Source organism: Galeopterus variegatus, unplaced genomic scaffold, assembly GCF_000696425.1.
Source record: "Galeopterus variegatus unplaced genomic scaffold, G_variegatus-3.0.2 Scaffold101, whole genome shotgun sequence".
Taxonomy (NCBI): Eukaryota; Metazoa; Chordata; class Mammalia; order Dermoptera; family Cynocephalidae; genus Galeopterus; species Galeopterus variegatus.
This window is the reverse complement of record NW_007726212.1, coordinates 495674-512108: the sequence shown is the minus strand read 5'-3', so window position 1 is coordinate 512108 and position 16435 is coordinate 495674. Positions and strand designations below refer to the sequence as shown.

The 16435-nt window shown below is 38.9% G+C and overlaps 1 protein-coding gene across 3 annotated transcripts in view; it reads right to left on the bottom strand.

Annotated features, from left to right (window-relative positions):
- PSEN1 (presenilin 1) overlaps nt 1–16435 on the bottom strand; it is a 70441-nt gene that overhangs the window by 8099 nt on the left and 45907 nt on the right. For all 3 annotated transcript variants that reach the window (XM_008583886.1, XM_008583902.1, XM_008583895.1), the window contains exons 9-10: nt 8880–8966; nt 4453–4626 (exon numbers count right to left, since the gene is read on the bottom strand). In XM_008583886.1, coding sequence (XP_008582108.1) covers nt 4453–4626; nt 8880–8966 — 261 coding nt within the window. The remainder of the gene's footprint in view (nt 1–4452; nt 4627–8879; nt 8967–16435) is intronic.

The window sequence follows — 16435 nt, the reverse complement described above, 5'->3', positions numbered from 1 at the left end:
CAAAAAAAAAAAAAAAAAAAAAAAAAAAAAAAAAAAAAAAAAAAACTAAATAATAAAAAGACAAAAAGTGAGCAAAGGATCTGAATGAATAGTTCTTCAAAGAAAATAGAAAAATGACCAATAGCGCAGGAAAAGATACTCAACACCATTAGCCGTCAGGAAAATGCAAATCAGAACTACAATGGCCAGCTGCCAAAAAAACCACCAAAAACCAAAACCAAACTTACACTTTATACCCACTAGAATGGCTCTAATCAAAGACAGGCAGTAACAAGCATTGTGTAGGATGTGGAGAAACTGGAGCCCTCACACCCTACTGGCAGGAGTGGAAAACAAGGTAGTCATTTTGGAAAACAGTCTGGTAGCTCCTCAAAAGGTTAAACATGACCCAGTAATCCTGTTCCTAGGTATATACTAAAGCGAAATAAAAACATATGTCCACACAAAGAGGTGTACACAAATGGACACAGTAACATTATCCACAATAGCCAAAAATATTTCCATTTTTTTTCCCATATGTTCACTAACTGATGAATGGATAATGAACATGGTATAGCCATACAATAAAATATTATTATTATTATTATTTTTGTCTTTTGTCTTTTTCCGTGTCTGGCAACGGATCGCAACCCTCAGTGTTGCCCCCGTACCGGACCGGGGACCGGCAATGGGATTGCAACCCTCGGTGTTGCTCCCGCGCCTCGCTCAGCCAGTGAGCGGGAACCGGTCTGTATGTGGGATCCGAACCCTCAGGCGGGAGCGCCGCCGCGCTTCCCAAGCGGCGCACCTATCTAGTGCGCCACCGGGCCGGCCCCTAAAATATTATTTAGCTATAAAAAGGAACGAAGTACTACAACATTTTACAACATACATGAACTTTTCGTTATGCTAAATGAAAGAAGCCAGTACAAAGGACCACATACTGTATGATTCCATTTATATAAAATGTCCAGAATAGGCAAATCTATTAAGATAGAAAATATGTTAGTGGTTGCCTAGGCTGGGAGCTGGTGTTCGGGGGACTGGGGACCAATGGGCACAGGGTTTCGTTTTAGGGTGATGAAAGTGATCTAAAATTAGCTTGTGCTGATGGTTATGTAACTCTGTGAATACAATAAAAACCACTGATGTATTATATACCTTAAATGGGGGCATGAGAGGGATTGGAGAGGTGACAGCTAAGGAGGATGAGGTTTCTTTTTGGGGGTAATAAAAATGTTCTAAAATTTATTGTGGCATCAGTTGATTGATTCTGTGAATATAGCAAAGCCATCACTTTAAATGGGTGAGTTGAACAGTACGAGGGTACTTCAAAAAGTTTGAGGAAAAATGAAATTAAAAGATAATATGAATCATTCCATGAACTTTTGAAGACCTCTGGAATGTGAATTATATCTCAATAAAACTATTAAAAAACAAAAATTATATATATATATATATATTTTTTCCTTTTTGTCTTTTTTCGTGACCGGTAACGGGATCGCAACCCTCGGTGTCACGCCCGCACCACGCTCAACCAGTGAGCGGACCGGTCTCTATATGGGATCCGAACCCTCGGCGGGAGCGCCGCCACACTCCCAAGCGCCACACTCTATGGAGTGCGCCACTGGGCCAGCCCCTACAAAAATAATATATTGAATCAAGCTTAAAATTGGCCTCACTTTTTTTAAAATTTAAAAGGCTTATTTTTAGGTTTGTTTAAATATTAGCACTATCATCATAAATACTATAGTTATATTTTCCAGCATTCATTTTAAGACAGGAAGGAATGCAGATATAATGTATTAGGCAAAATTAAAAAGAATAAGGAAATAGAGAAGTAACCATTAATTTTTTTTCTTCAGACAATTAATAAGTGATATTTCATTTACCTATAACCAGAAGACACTGAACCAGTACATAAAAACTAGAAAAAAATCATGTTGCTTGGGAATTTGTTTCCTTTAAACAGCTGCTTTTGATTTATTCAATCAAAATATGCCACAGCCAAAAAGTCATATCACAGCAATGGATATTACATAAGTTAATGTAATTAATTAACAGTATTCTATGGCCAGTGTTAATGTTGAGATTGGCTGCTAGTATTTACTGCTATTTTCTAATAGTAATCTAGGGCTTCTACTGTTTTTCTGTGTTTTGTTTTGTTTTATTGCCAATCCCTAATTTTGGGTAATTATGGTGTTCCTTTAATATTAAGGGGTACCACTAGTGTACCAAGCACAAGTCCTGGTAAAGATAATAAATGATGAATAGTCACTTTAGTTCTAGCAGCATATGTGCCTATGCAAATATAGTAACATAATAAAATAATATTTCCTATTATCTTTTAAAAAAAATAAACATATTAAAAACTGCCTGAAATTTATTTATTTTTTGTGACTGGTAAGGGGATCGCGACCCTTGGCTTGGTGTCGCCCGCACTGTGCTCAGCCAGTGAGTGCACCGGCCATCCCTATATAGGATCTGAACCCGCGGCAGGAGCGCCGCTGCGCTCCCAGTGCCACACTCTCCCGAGTGAGCCATGGGGCCAGCCCCTGTTGAAATTTATTATTTTACCTTTCTAAAATCCCTTCCCTCCACTTGAAGAAACCAGCAAAATCCACCTTCCTTCATGTCCCTGGGATCATAGAGATTCAATGAGTCAAATTTCCACTCCCGGAAACGACAGCCTAATTTCACTACTCTGATAAACTTTAAGTCTATCGTAGTACACACATAATGAACTTATTTTTGGCATGTTTTTTTGTGGCAAGTATATCTTGAAATTCTGTAGAAGCCCAACTACCTTCATAATGAATAGATTCCTAATTAAAAACTTTGTTCAGTTTTCTGATTAAATGTTGATTTTTTGTTTGTTTATTTAGTTTTTGGCAGCCAGCCTGTACAGGACCTTGACGTTATCAGCACCGTACTCTAACCACCTGAGCTAGCCAGCCAGCCCCTTAAATGTTGATTTTTAAAAGGTTCTTTTGGAAGACAATATGTGCAAATTGTAAATTTTCTAGTGGAGACTTTCTGGTAAGTAACCATAGTTGGGTTTAACCCACTAATCCAATCAGAGATAATTATGCATGTGCTGGATGCTAAGATGATGAAGAATGTCAATTATCATTTTATATTGGTCCCAGATAAAGAAAATATTGATCTTAAGTTAGGAGGAACAATATTTGGATTTTCCTTAAAAGAAAAATTTTGGGGGCTGGCCAGTTAGCTCAGTTAGTTAGAGTGCAGCCTCATATTATTAACACCAAGGTTATGGGTTCAGATCCCCATACCGGCCAGCCATCAAAAAAGAAAAAGAAAAACAAAGTTTTTTTAAGTTGGAGATGAAGAGAAGAAGGATACAGAAGTAATCAGGAAAGGGAATCTTTAAATTGGAAAGGCAGTCAAGAAAGAATTATGCTGCTGGTACGGTCAACAACTATATTATTTCTTTCTTTTGGCTCCAGGCTCTTGTGAGATAAGGCGAAAGGAACACCGAGGCAACCTAATTATGGAGGTAACTTTGCGGGCAGAAAAAATACCAGCAAAGGTAAGCTGAAGCCTGGTGTGAGAGTAGGCAATTATGTCTAATTCCCTAGGGGTGTGAAAGTCACTGGCTACAATTGGGCTCTGACATCTGGAAAATTCAGCCAAGCACCTAAGTCCATGAATATGCCCAGGGAAAGTTCCGACTCAGTTAAAAGATTCAGGATGAGCTGTAAAAAGTGTTCTGCTCAAGCTGAAGGATAATGTCAAGGTCATAATAATTAGAGATTAATGACTAAAAAAGCTAAAGAATCTAGGTGTTTGTTTCTTTAAAACTACTTACTACTTAGTATTCTTGTTGTAATGTTTTGATTGAGTTTCACTTTTGTGAAAATGAGGAGACTGAGGATAATTTAGTTGGAAAATGTGCTAATCTCTTATTCAATAAATCACATTTCTAACTAACTGAAGAGATGACTTGAGCCTTAACCAACGGGCTCTACTGGCTGATAATATTCCTAAGAAGTCCCAAGTGATAACTTAAATCTATCAAGTGGCAACACACTTTAGATACTGAAGAAATATTTGCATTTCTGCCAGTATCCTAAATCCCTTTAATTCTCTTTAAAATTAATAAAATATAGTGCTTGCCAACAAAAGGAATGACAATGTAAAAGGTTGGAACATGCAAATCCATGGATCTCTGTACAGCAAAGAGTGAAATATATTAATGAAATTTCTGTACACAAATATATTATAGCCATGAAGTCTTATTGGAATAATAATTTCAAACAAATCTTTTACTTTATAAAATAAATACCAAAAGACCAGCCTATAAACAGCCAATTAAAACAATCTGAAGGGCAGAATTTGGCCTATTAACAAACTTAACTATAACAAAAGCACCATTTTATTCTTGGAGAGGATGATAATGTAGCTACCTAAAGGAATCTATGACTTTGCAATGTACAGAAATGCACATACTTTCCTCTGGATCTTCACCCGCTAGGATGCTGCTGGAAAGTTCCTGGACAGCAGCTCGTGACTCAGGTGTAGACTGATGAGGCCCAAGATGACTGTCCCTCTGGGCTTCCCATTCTTCATTGAAGCCACCATCATCATTCTCTGTAACAGTGTCTTGTGATTCATTTTCTGCACCTTTAAGAGAAAGTGGAAATTACAGCTCTAATATTTAGAAAAAAATCTTAATACCTTTAAGAATATTACATGGAAGGAGTAACTACCTGTCACTGTAAGTAGGTTACCTGGCTCTTAAACCACAAAGCATGGACTGCAGCAGTTCCTGCTGGCTTGCTTACCCAACAGCTATTTTTTCCCTTATTTCCTGAGGGCAGAATCCTGATTTGTTTGGGTTTCCACACCTCACCTACGTGACTCTGGTGGTAAATCTTAATCAATCCAAGGCAAGCACGGTAATCTCACCGTTCCTCCTCCCAATGAAAGCTCTAAGGCTGTAGGGTTGTGACTCAGTACTACCCAATGAGTGGTGAGGCAAAGTCTTCTGGGAACTTTTTTTCACACTTTAAGAGAGACTCAAGGAAGAAATAATCAGCCCCTTTCTTCCCCTGAGTGTTGTCTTATCTGAGTACGATGCATGGAACTGCAGTTGTCCTGACCATGATGAGCAGTGAGCTGAGGACAAAGCCTATATGCTAAAGATGGCAGAGTAGGAAGATGGAAAGAACCTGGGCCCTAGATAACATCGATGAGCCAAACTAACCAACTCTACAAATGCCTACACCTCAGGACTTCCTGTCATGTGAAAGAATACATTTCTTCTTTGTTTAAGGCAACTGAGTTAGGTTTTTCTGTTCTTTGCAGCTGAAAGCTTCCTAACTGATGACACTCACCATTGGCGTTAGTGACTGAGTTATAAAAGTGGAGGAGGGGAAGGTTAGGAAAGGAAGGGAAGTGGATTTCTTTATGGGCTAGTCATTTCATTATAATGTCTGTCAATCTGATTGAAAATATAAGCATAATAGCCTTGAGAAACATCTACACATTAAAAATAATTAAAAAACACGGTCAAGGGTTTGGATCCCTGTACCAGCCAGCTACCAAAAAAAAAAAAATATATATATATATGTTAAAAAATATAAGTGAAATTCACCATACTTTACTTCCTCCTTTATTTTTTTTTTCCTTTTTGTCTTTTTTCGTGACCAGTAACGGGATTGCAACCCTCGGTGTTGCACCCGCACCGCGACCGGCAACGGGATCGCAACCCTCGGTGTCACGCCTGTACCACGACCGGCAACAGGATCGCAACCCTCGGTGTCGCGCCCGCACCGCGCTCAACCAGTGAGCGGACCGGTCTCTATATGGGATCCGAACCCTCAGCGGGAGTGCCGCCGCGCTCTCAAGCGCCGCACTCCACCGAGTGCGCCAGCGGGCCGGCCCTCCTCCTTTATTTTTTATAAAAGTAATACATATTCATAGTAGAAGCAGATTTATCATGAAGGAACAAAGCTTGCTCAGGGCTCTCACTTGCACGCCTTTCCTCTAAGAGGACTCCAGCAATTTTGTATTGGTAATTTTGTATTCTTTTTCCTAACCAGGTCTCCACAAAACCAGTATCGTCCCTGGTTCAGAGTTTATGAAATCATATAAGAGTAAGATTTTTATAAATAAAAACAGCAGTCCCTGTTCTGCCCCATTCCTCTTCACTCCTGATCCTCATTCCTACTTTCAATTCTTTTAGCTGTTTCTTTTGGTATTTACCTGTTTCTTTTGGTATTTACCTTCATAATTAATTATAAATAGCATGCTCATAGTGCTATATCTTGTTTTAAATACTTATTCACTTCCTATAGGGAAGATGAAGCATTAGCTCACATACTCTCCTGCAAGCATACAAATTTAACTTTTTTCCATCTTCCCAATGTCATAATTTTATGTTAAATTCAGTTTTTTTATTATTACCACCATGCAAATAGTATTCACAACTAAACTACTTTGCTACAGCCAGAATATACTATAATTTTATTTGCTTTTTCTGAACTTTTTATTTTCTCTGGAAAATTGCCTCATTTTCTTCATTGACTAATTTTCTACGTACTATCTATGACTAATTAATCCTCAAACTCTCAGACAGAGTTCAAACACATCAGGTAACCTCTCAGTTCTATTATTGTTTTCCTTTCATAGACATCCTTCATGGGGCCCCAGGTCCATTTGTTCCAATGTAACTTCTAGTTCCTCTAACACAGTGGTTTTCAACTAGGGGGCACACCTCCCTTCCAGAGACTGTTTGAAAATAACTAGGATGAAGGAGTTTCTAGTTATTGCAATGCCTTGAAGCCACTATTTAGTAGGTGAGGGGCCAGGGATGTTAACGATCCTGCAATATGAGGGGAAGTCCCACACAATGAAGGACTGTCCCACCCAGAATGCCAACAGCACTTGCACTGGGGAACTCTACAGTTCAGCCAGCTCCTTCCTTTTCATTTCAAAGCGCTTGTCCATGTTGTTTCTCTTCTGGAACACTATCCTTCCATTCTTCAGCAGGCCATTGTCTATTATCAACTTCCTCAGGGAAGCCTTCCTTGACTTTCCAGAATAAATAAAATTCCCCTACTATAAACTTTCATAGCAACTTATATTTCTTCTTTATAGTACTTATCGCAATTGTATGAATTATTTATACAATCATTTGTTGAACATCTATCTCCCGCAATAGATAAACTCCACGAGGGCAGGAATGTCTTCTTTGTAGTATATCCCCAGTGCCTGGCAAAGTACCAGGCACATAGGTGCTCAAATGACACTTGTCAAAAGAATAAAATCTTGACATAAGTACACACTGATACTCACACACACATATACTCACAGACAATTAACCCTTTTTTTTTTGTGGCTGGCCAATATGGGGATCCAAACGTGTGATCTTGGTGTTATGAGGCTGTGCTCTAACTAACTAAGCTAACTGGCCATCCCCGACAATTAACCTTTTAATTTTCTTTAGCTTAACACAGGTTAACTTAATAACCGGGCTTGTAACTATTTTGGGGGGGAGGAGGGGCAGCTGGCCAGTATGGGGATCTCAACCTTGACCTTGGTGTAATAATTGTTTCCAATACATTTCCTACTATTTTACTAGGTCTGTTACTGGCCTAATGCCACCCTTCTTCTCCGGCCTTGCTCACTGAAGAATGAAGCCTGGTATCTTTGGGTCCCAAATATAAATTCCTAGTTGAAAGTGCCCTCCTTGCAGCTACCCAAATGCTAAGTCGGGATTTTCTTGGCTGTATAAAACCTAAACTCTTCCTTTCCTGAAAAACAGCAACTCAGTTAAAGCCTTTTTTTCTTGTTTCACCAATCTTCATTTTGCCTATGTTTTTAGCTTCCTTGTTAGGTTAGTCCTTTATTTTTCCTTAAAAAACAAAAAGTTTCCTTTCTTCTTTCCTGTTTATATTCTGCTGTTATTCCTCAACTCTTTTTAATATAGGATGAGATTCCCTAATCCAAAAATCCAAAATGCTCCAAAAACCGAAACTCTTTGAGTGCCAACATGATGCTCAAAGTTAACGCTAATTGGAGCATTTTGGATTTTGGATTTTTGAATTAGGAATGCTCAACCAGTATATATTCTACAAATATTTCAAAATCTGAAAAAAAAACGCAAACTCCAAAATACTTCTGGTCCCAAGCATTTCAGACAAGAGATAGTCAACCTTTAACAACTTCTAACTTGTGTTCTTAATATCTTCTGTAGCACCCACAGTGGGTCTTTCAATCTCCCATCCTACATCATTATTATTATCCCCTTCCAGAAAGTCATATCCACCTGGAATATTTGATCTTCTCAGTATAAACATTACAACATCTCAAATCAAATTATATTTAAGTTACTCTGGCCATGTGAGACAAGAGATTCTCATGTTTACATGTTTGGAGAGACAGCTTATTTTTTTCTTTTTAAAATCATACTCTCAGGGGCCAGCCCGTGGCTCACTCGGGAGAGTGTGGTGCTGATAACACCAAGGCCACGGGTTCGGATCCTATATAGGGATGGCCGGTTAGCTCACTGATTGAGCGTGGTGCTGGCAACACCAAGTCAAGGGTTAAGTTCCTCTTACTGGTCACCTTTAAAAAAATTAATCAATTAATTAATTAAATAAATAGTAAAATCATACTCTCAACTTGAACCTTTCATACTAGTATTATGTATTTAATAGCAGAAATAGGGGTGCCTTGATTGTATTGTTGGGTTTGGAGTATCTGAACTCCTTAATTATTTATTTGTGTATTTACCGCAGCTGTTAGGAGATTCTCAAAGGAGTCCAAGACCAAAGTAAGAGGTTAAAATCATTGCTTTATAACCCACTGTTAGCTTATAAGATGACAATGACCCTGAAAAACCAGGATATCACCAAATAACAGTAACCTACTTTCTGCATTATACTTGGAATTTCTGGATACCCTCCTTTGGGCTTCTGGATCTCCTTCTGCCATATTCACCAACCACACCATTGTTGCTGTTGAGAAAGACAAAATTCCAGGTAACTATTGGAAACACAGAAGGAAAGTGCATGAATAGACAGTAGGCCATTATTTCTTGACATAAATTACCAATCTTCTTAATGCTGCCTTAAGAATCCTTAACCATCAGAAGTAAATGCATATTAAAAACCATAAAGATTCTCTTTGGTTTCAGCAGACAAAAGAAAAAATTCTGAAACTGAATGTTTGCTATGGTTTTCAAACTGCAGCTGCTATCACAAAACTGTTCATTATCATTTATAGTCCCTGAAAAGTAAGCAGAAGGAAAACTGTTTCAGGCCACCAAGATTCTATTGAAACAATAGCTGGACTAGTTCAATATCAAAATAGTGTCAACTCACTGATGAAAGTTACTTATTGGAATTAAGTTTGGAGACAAACTGGGCTCACAAAAGCCCCAGATGATTATAATTCTAAAGATGCATAAAATAAATTTCCTTCATATTATGTACTACTTTGGGAATTTTCAGCAATGCTCAACTGTACTTTATATATGAAGAAAAAAAAGGTTAAAAACAATAAACACAAAAGGGACAGTCAGTCTCTCTACGTTCCTTCTACAAAAATACATATGTAAATTAAATACATATACATCTACATATCTATACAGATCTAGATATACGACACATCTCTATCGCATTTTAGTTAAGAGACAATGTGAATACTTTAAAATGCTGATTGTCTCTCTTATATATTGCAGGTAGGAATGAAAAATGGTATAATCTCTATTGGAGGGGAATTTGGTAACATCTAACATAACTATATGTGCATTAACCCTTCAACCCAGCAATACCATTTTTGGGAATTTATTCTGAAGACATACCTACGATAACACAAAAATACATTTAAACATGTGTCATGTGAGGCTATAGCAAGCACCAAATGTCAGCAGCAATCTGTTCACAGTAATTTTATTTTATTATTATTATTATTTTTTGGTGGCTGGCCAAAAAATTGAACCCCTGGACTTTGGAGTTATCAGCACCACGCCCTCTCTGGCTTATTACTATGATTCTATAATTACACCCATGTTCCTAATACTCTTAGTCTCCTTAAAGAACTTACGAAAGAAATACACAACCAAAGAGACTGTAAATTCTGTAACAGTCACACTATTACTCATTCATCACGGCCTTGTAATTTTTGAGGTCAAACAAGTTTTATTATATGATAACCCAACTAACTGATCAAAAGTCATAGCCAGAAAGGCAATATATTGCTTAACTAAATCTAGATCCAAAGAGTCCAAGAAGGACAAACACCATGTATAAGGTTTATGGATTTCTACTGCCTTCTTGGCAATAAAGGTAGCAGGCATTTTTCTTTTTCTATGCACATATGGAAAAATACAGCCTAAACTCTTTTGTTTTACCATTAAACATTACCATGGAAACCAGGGGTCAGCAAAATTTTACTGTAAAGGGCCAGAGAGTACACATTTCAGGTTTTGTGGGTTACATATTCTTCTTTGTTCTTTTCTTTAATTTTTTTTTTTTTAAACAACCCTTTAAAAATGTAAATACCATTCTTAGCTTACAGGCTGTACAAAAATAGGCCATGGGCCCATTTGACTGTGGTCAGTAGTTTGCTGACCACTGATATACATGATCATAAATAGTGTATTTGTTGAATGAATAGTACTAAAATAATATCCAGAAAACCAATTTTCTATCTTTTAACACCAAACACCTTAGATCAATAGGAAAATATGCAGATTAAAAATTAATATAATATATAATCCCCCCAACTGACATGAAATCAAAGAAAAGCTTTACATAAACTGACACATCTCATGGGATTTTTACCTTCATTTTTAGATTAGCTACCAGAGTGGACCGCCTCTGGTAGTTACTATGAAGAAAGAAGGAGGAGTTCAAAGAGTAGGTGTACATCTTTCCTGTCAGATGACAGAAATAACAAACAAAAATGCGGCCGGCCTGGTGGCGCACTGCTACAGTGCGCCGCTTGAGAGCGTGGCAACGCTCCCGCCGAGGGTTCGGATCCCACATACAGACCGGCCACTCACTGGCTGAGCGAGGTGCGGATGCAATGCCGAGGGTTGCGATCCCGTTGCCGGTCCTGGTCCGGTACGGGCGCGACACTGAGGGTTGCGATCCGTTGCCAGTCACAAAAAAAGACAAAAAAAAAAAATGCTCACACATATCCTGAGGGGAAGAGCCTTTTGTGACTGAATACCTTTAATTGGGAGAGAGTATAAAAATAAATAAAAGGATTATATTTTTTAAAAATATATAGCCATGGGCCGGCCCGTGGCTCACTCGGTAGAGTGTGGTGCTGATAACACCAAGGCCACGGGTTCGGATCCTATATAGGGATGGCCGGTTTGCTCACTGGGTGAGCATGGTGCTGACAACACCAAGTCAAGGGTTAAGATCCCCTTACCGGTCATCTTTAAAAAAAAAAAAAAAAAAAAAAAAAAAAAAAATATATATATATATATATAGCCAAGAAGATTGATTTAAAACTTCTCACAGGCATGTTTATATCCACTTCAGGGAAAGAGTACTGTTTAGTGATGCTGTTTTCTAACACTCCGTTAAAAAACAACAACAGGGTGACCCCCTGGCTCACTCGGGAGAGTGTGGCGCTGCGAGCACAGCGGCGCTCCTGCTGTGGGTTTGGACCCTATATAGGGATGGCCGGTGCGCTCACTGGATGTGTGCTGAGCATGGTGCGGGCGACACCAAGCCAAGGGTTGCGATCCCCTTACCGGTCACAAAAAAAAGGAAAAAAAAAAAAAAACCCTCAAACTTGATGACTTATAAAATCCTTACCACCAATAAGTATTTCATAAGAACAAATGCTTTCTTGAACCCATCTGATCTACACAAGAGGTAAAAGTTTACACTCCTGTTTTCTCATATATGTTGAATTATTGCTAAAATACATCAGCATGCCACGTGTTCTGTAATCATGATACGCACTTGAGTTTTAAAAAATATTATATATGACAGATATTTAAAACAACAGAGTAAATGTTTTTTTCTGAGTATACAATAAACATACACATTTAATGTGGCTAAAAACCTGTTCCTAATTCTTCACCCCTCCCTGCACCCACACTCTTCCCATGGACTCATTGTGAGTGGATGTATTTTCCCTTCTCCTGAATTAGGGCTCAACTATGTGACTTGCTTCAACCAGTGGCATGTGGGCAAGGTGCCAGTGTGCAAATACCAAGCCTACACCTTAAAAAGGCCTTGTTGCCCTCTTGCACCTCTAGCCATAAGAAGAACATGTCTTCAGCTAGCCCCTTGGTCCAAGGAGGATGAGGAACAGAGAGAGTAAAGCCATCACCACTGAGTCATGTTAGTTCAGTCAACTGACCTGCAGATGCATGGGTTAAGTGATTATTCTTTTAAGGCACTTAGTTTTGGAATGTTTTGTTATGCAGCATTATTTTAGCTATAACAACAGTAGAACAATGTAAAATTATGCCAACACAAAAATTTAAAACTCACAATTCCTCTGACACCCACAATTAACATCTGAAAAATTATACAAACTACGATTAAAACTACAAATAGAGAAGAGTATAAGGAAAATGTAACAGTTCAATCTCTAAATTCCACTTCCCAGAGGTAAACAGTACTACTATATTATCAGTTTTTTAAGTATACCACTGGAAATTTTTATATACATGGATACACTCATACATATACAGCTCCTTTCCCCCATTGTCACACCCAGGATACTGCATGTACTGCTTTAAATCTTGCTTTTTTATTTAATATACAATCTTGGACATTTTTAATAATTGGGTATATATACAGCTACCCATTCTTTTTAATGGTTGTGCAATTACCCACTGTATGAATATACTGTAATTATGTGAAAGTATCCCGTTCTGATGGACACCTAGGTTACTTCCAGTTTTTCCCTAATATAAAAATTGCTTCAGTGAACATCCTTCAATACTTTTGCAAGTATATTTCTTAGTCTAAATTCCTAGCATTCACTATTAACACTTCATGTAACATTTCATAAGCACAAATATAAAATACATAAGTAGATTTTAATTTCCAGGAATAACATGGAAGCAGCTCACATTCAAATGTTCATTAAAGAGGAAAATGTTGATGCTCAAAACTCATCTGCTCTTTTCTGCCAATAACACAGTAAGCACATGATAATAAACTTACATTGGAAATAAAGTAAAAGAAATATCCTTGCATTCCAAACAACAGCTATTCTAAAACTTTACCAGACTTCTCCAGGTACAAGCATGACCCCCATCTTCTACACTTCCCACAAATGACATCAGGTTCACCAGAAAGATCGAGGTCAACTGACATGTGCTCCCGACTTTACCTCCCCGTTTCACTATGTCTCACTCTCTTCTGCTTTTCTGTCTTCCTTCTCCTTCCTCCCAGGCCTTTCCCTGTTCTAGGCCTAACTCCTCTTCCTCAACTCTTGGAGTAATTTCTATCTGCTTTGTTGGTAACCTTGCTCTATTAATTACTGCCTTCTTTTTTTTTTTTTTTTTCCTTTTTGTCTTTTTTACTGACCGGTAACGGGATCGCAACCCTCAGTGTCGCGCCCGTACCAGGGACCGGCAACGGTGTTGCGCCCGCACCGCGCTTAGCCAGTGAGTGGGAACCGGTCTCCACATGGGATCCGAACCCTTGGCGGGAGCGCCGCCACACTCCTAAGCAGCGCACTCTCCAGTGCACCACTGGGCCGGCCCAATTACTTCCTTCTTACTAGTCTCTTCAAAGCCTTTCTCCACTGGCTCCTTCCCCTCAACCTTAGAAAAATGGTTAAATCTTCCTTCCCCTGAAAACACCTTTCCTCAAACCTCTCTTCTCAAGTCACCACCTGCTCTCTCTATGAGACAGGAACCTTTGAAGTAGTGGGTGATATTTACTATACCTCTCCTTCTTCACCACCCATTCTCTTTCCATACCTTTACTTCCATTGCCAGCACCCACAAGACACACACACGCTTTCTTCCTTTTGGAATACTGCTTCTCTTGAATGTGACTAATGATGTCTTAGGCACCAAATCCTATATAGTTTACTTAGTCCTCATTATCTTTGACTTCTTTATATCATTCTCTCCTTCTTAAAGCTCTGTTTTTCTAATAACCCAACAGAAAAATAGGCAAAAAAAAATCTACAAAGATATACATCAAACTGATAACAGAGATAACTACTTGCTAAGGTATTAAGATTAGAGATGACAGTTACAGTGAAATTTACCTTCATCTGTAATTTTTATCTCTTTTCAAGGATAATGTATTAATGTACATTAACATAATGTATTACTACTTGCATAATTAAAAGATCATTTTAAAATATGGAAAAGAATATTATACCAAGCCAGTCAAAAAACAAGAAATACAAATATGTAGCTAAGAAACACTTGAAAAAAAAATTCAATTAATAAGACAAACAATGCAAAATAAAACAAGAGGTTATTTTTTGCCTGTTAAATCTCACACACACAAGTATTAATGAAGGGGTAAAGATATTGGTAATGTTCACATTACTGAAGAGAATGTAAACTGGCACAGCCTTTTTAGGAGGCAATTTGGTAATATCTATGAAAATTTAAATGCACACATCCTTTGACTTAGCAATTCCACTCTAAGAATGTATCTTATAGGCTGGCCCGTGGCTCACTCGGGAGAGTGTGGTGCTGATAACACCAAGGCCACGGGTTCGGATCCTATATAGGGATGGCCGGTTTGCTCACTGGCTGAGCGTGGTGCTGACAACACCAAGCCAGGGGTTGAGATCCCCTTACCGGTCATCTTTTTTTTTTCCTTTTTGTCTTTTTTCGTGTCCGGCAATGGATCGCAACCCTCAGTGTCGCGCCCGTACCGGACCGGGACCGGCAAAGGGATCGCAACCCTCGGCGCTGCACCTGCACCTCGCTCAGCCAGTGAGCGGGAACCGGTCTGTATGTGGGATCCGAACCCTCGGCGGGAGTGCCGCCGCACTCCCAAGCTACAGTGCGCCACCAGGCCGGCCCCCGGTCATCTATTTTAAAAAAAAAAAAAGAATGTATCTTATAATATTCACAAATTCATGGACATTTTCTGTAAGCACTGTTTGTGATAGAAAGATAAATGACCTAAATGTCTACCAATAAGGACACCTACTACTGAATATCTATATAAGAGAATACTATGCAGCCATTTCATGTACTGACATGATAAAAGTCATAATATTGTTAAATGAAAAACACTGACATTCCCAATTTTCTGATATTTTCTTTTGTTCCCTTTAGTATTGTCTCTCCATTTTCTCAGTCTATAAACACAGTAGTTAACAAAGTTCTACCCTTGGCATCCTCTTCTACTTTTATATGAATCACTCACCCACTCATACAGCTTAACTATCACACCTCTATGCTGATGTTCTTCAACTCTGCATCTCCAATATTAACTTCTTCCCAAGCATTAGTACTTCATTTCTAAACTCCTGCTGGAAATGTCTACCTGAATGGCCCAAAGGTACTGTCAATTAAATTAGATATGGGCCACCGACATAAAAAGCTAAATAAATACCTCAAACAAGAAAAATTTTTCTTCTTCATCATCTTTCCTGCAGGCTTAAATCTGCTCTCCCCAGTTGCTAGGAAATACTGACTCTAACTCTGAAATCTCTCAAGTTCTTCACTCAGTTGCCAACACCATAATTTAGACCCTCATTATTTTCAAACTAGATCATGGCAATATCCTTTTAGTTATGCTTTAGTATACTTCCCATTATCTCAGTGCCCATCTCCTCAAATTCATCTTACACAATGCTGCCCGCTTATGAAGGCACAGCTCTGATCACACTATTCTTCTGCTCAAGAACCACCTATGATCTCTGAATAGCATACAGATATCTAAACTAGTCACTCAAAGGCATCCTTGATCCTACTCTAATCTGCCTTTCCAAACATGTCTCCTAGTACTATCCCCATTTTGAACTCCATGTTCTAGTCAAATTGAACACTTGTAATTTGATAAAGATGCCCCACACTTTATACCTCCAAGACATTCTACGTGATAGCCCACTTTTGGAATTTACCCTTTCATCTGTACTTGCTGAAATCATGTCCATCCTTAAAAAGTTCAAACTAGGGGCCGGCCCGGTGGCGCACTGCGATAGTGCGCCGCTTGGGAAGCACGGCGGCGCTCCTGCCAAGGGTTCGGATCCCACATACAGACCGGTTCCCCGCTCACTGGCTGAGTGAGGCGCGGGAGCAACGCCGAGGGTTGCGATCCTGTTGCCGGTCCTGGTCCAGTACGGGGGCGACACTGAGGGTTGCGATACGCTGCCGGACACGGAAAAAGACAAAAAAAAAAAAAAAAAAGTTCAAAATAAATGCTTTTTTTTTTTTTTTCTTTTTTTTTTTTTTTTTTGTCTTTGGTAAGGGGATCACAACCCTTGGGGGGGGGTCACCCACACCACGCCCAGCCAGTGG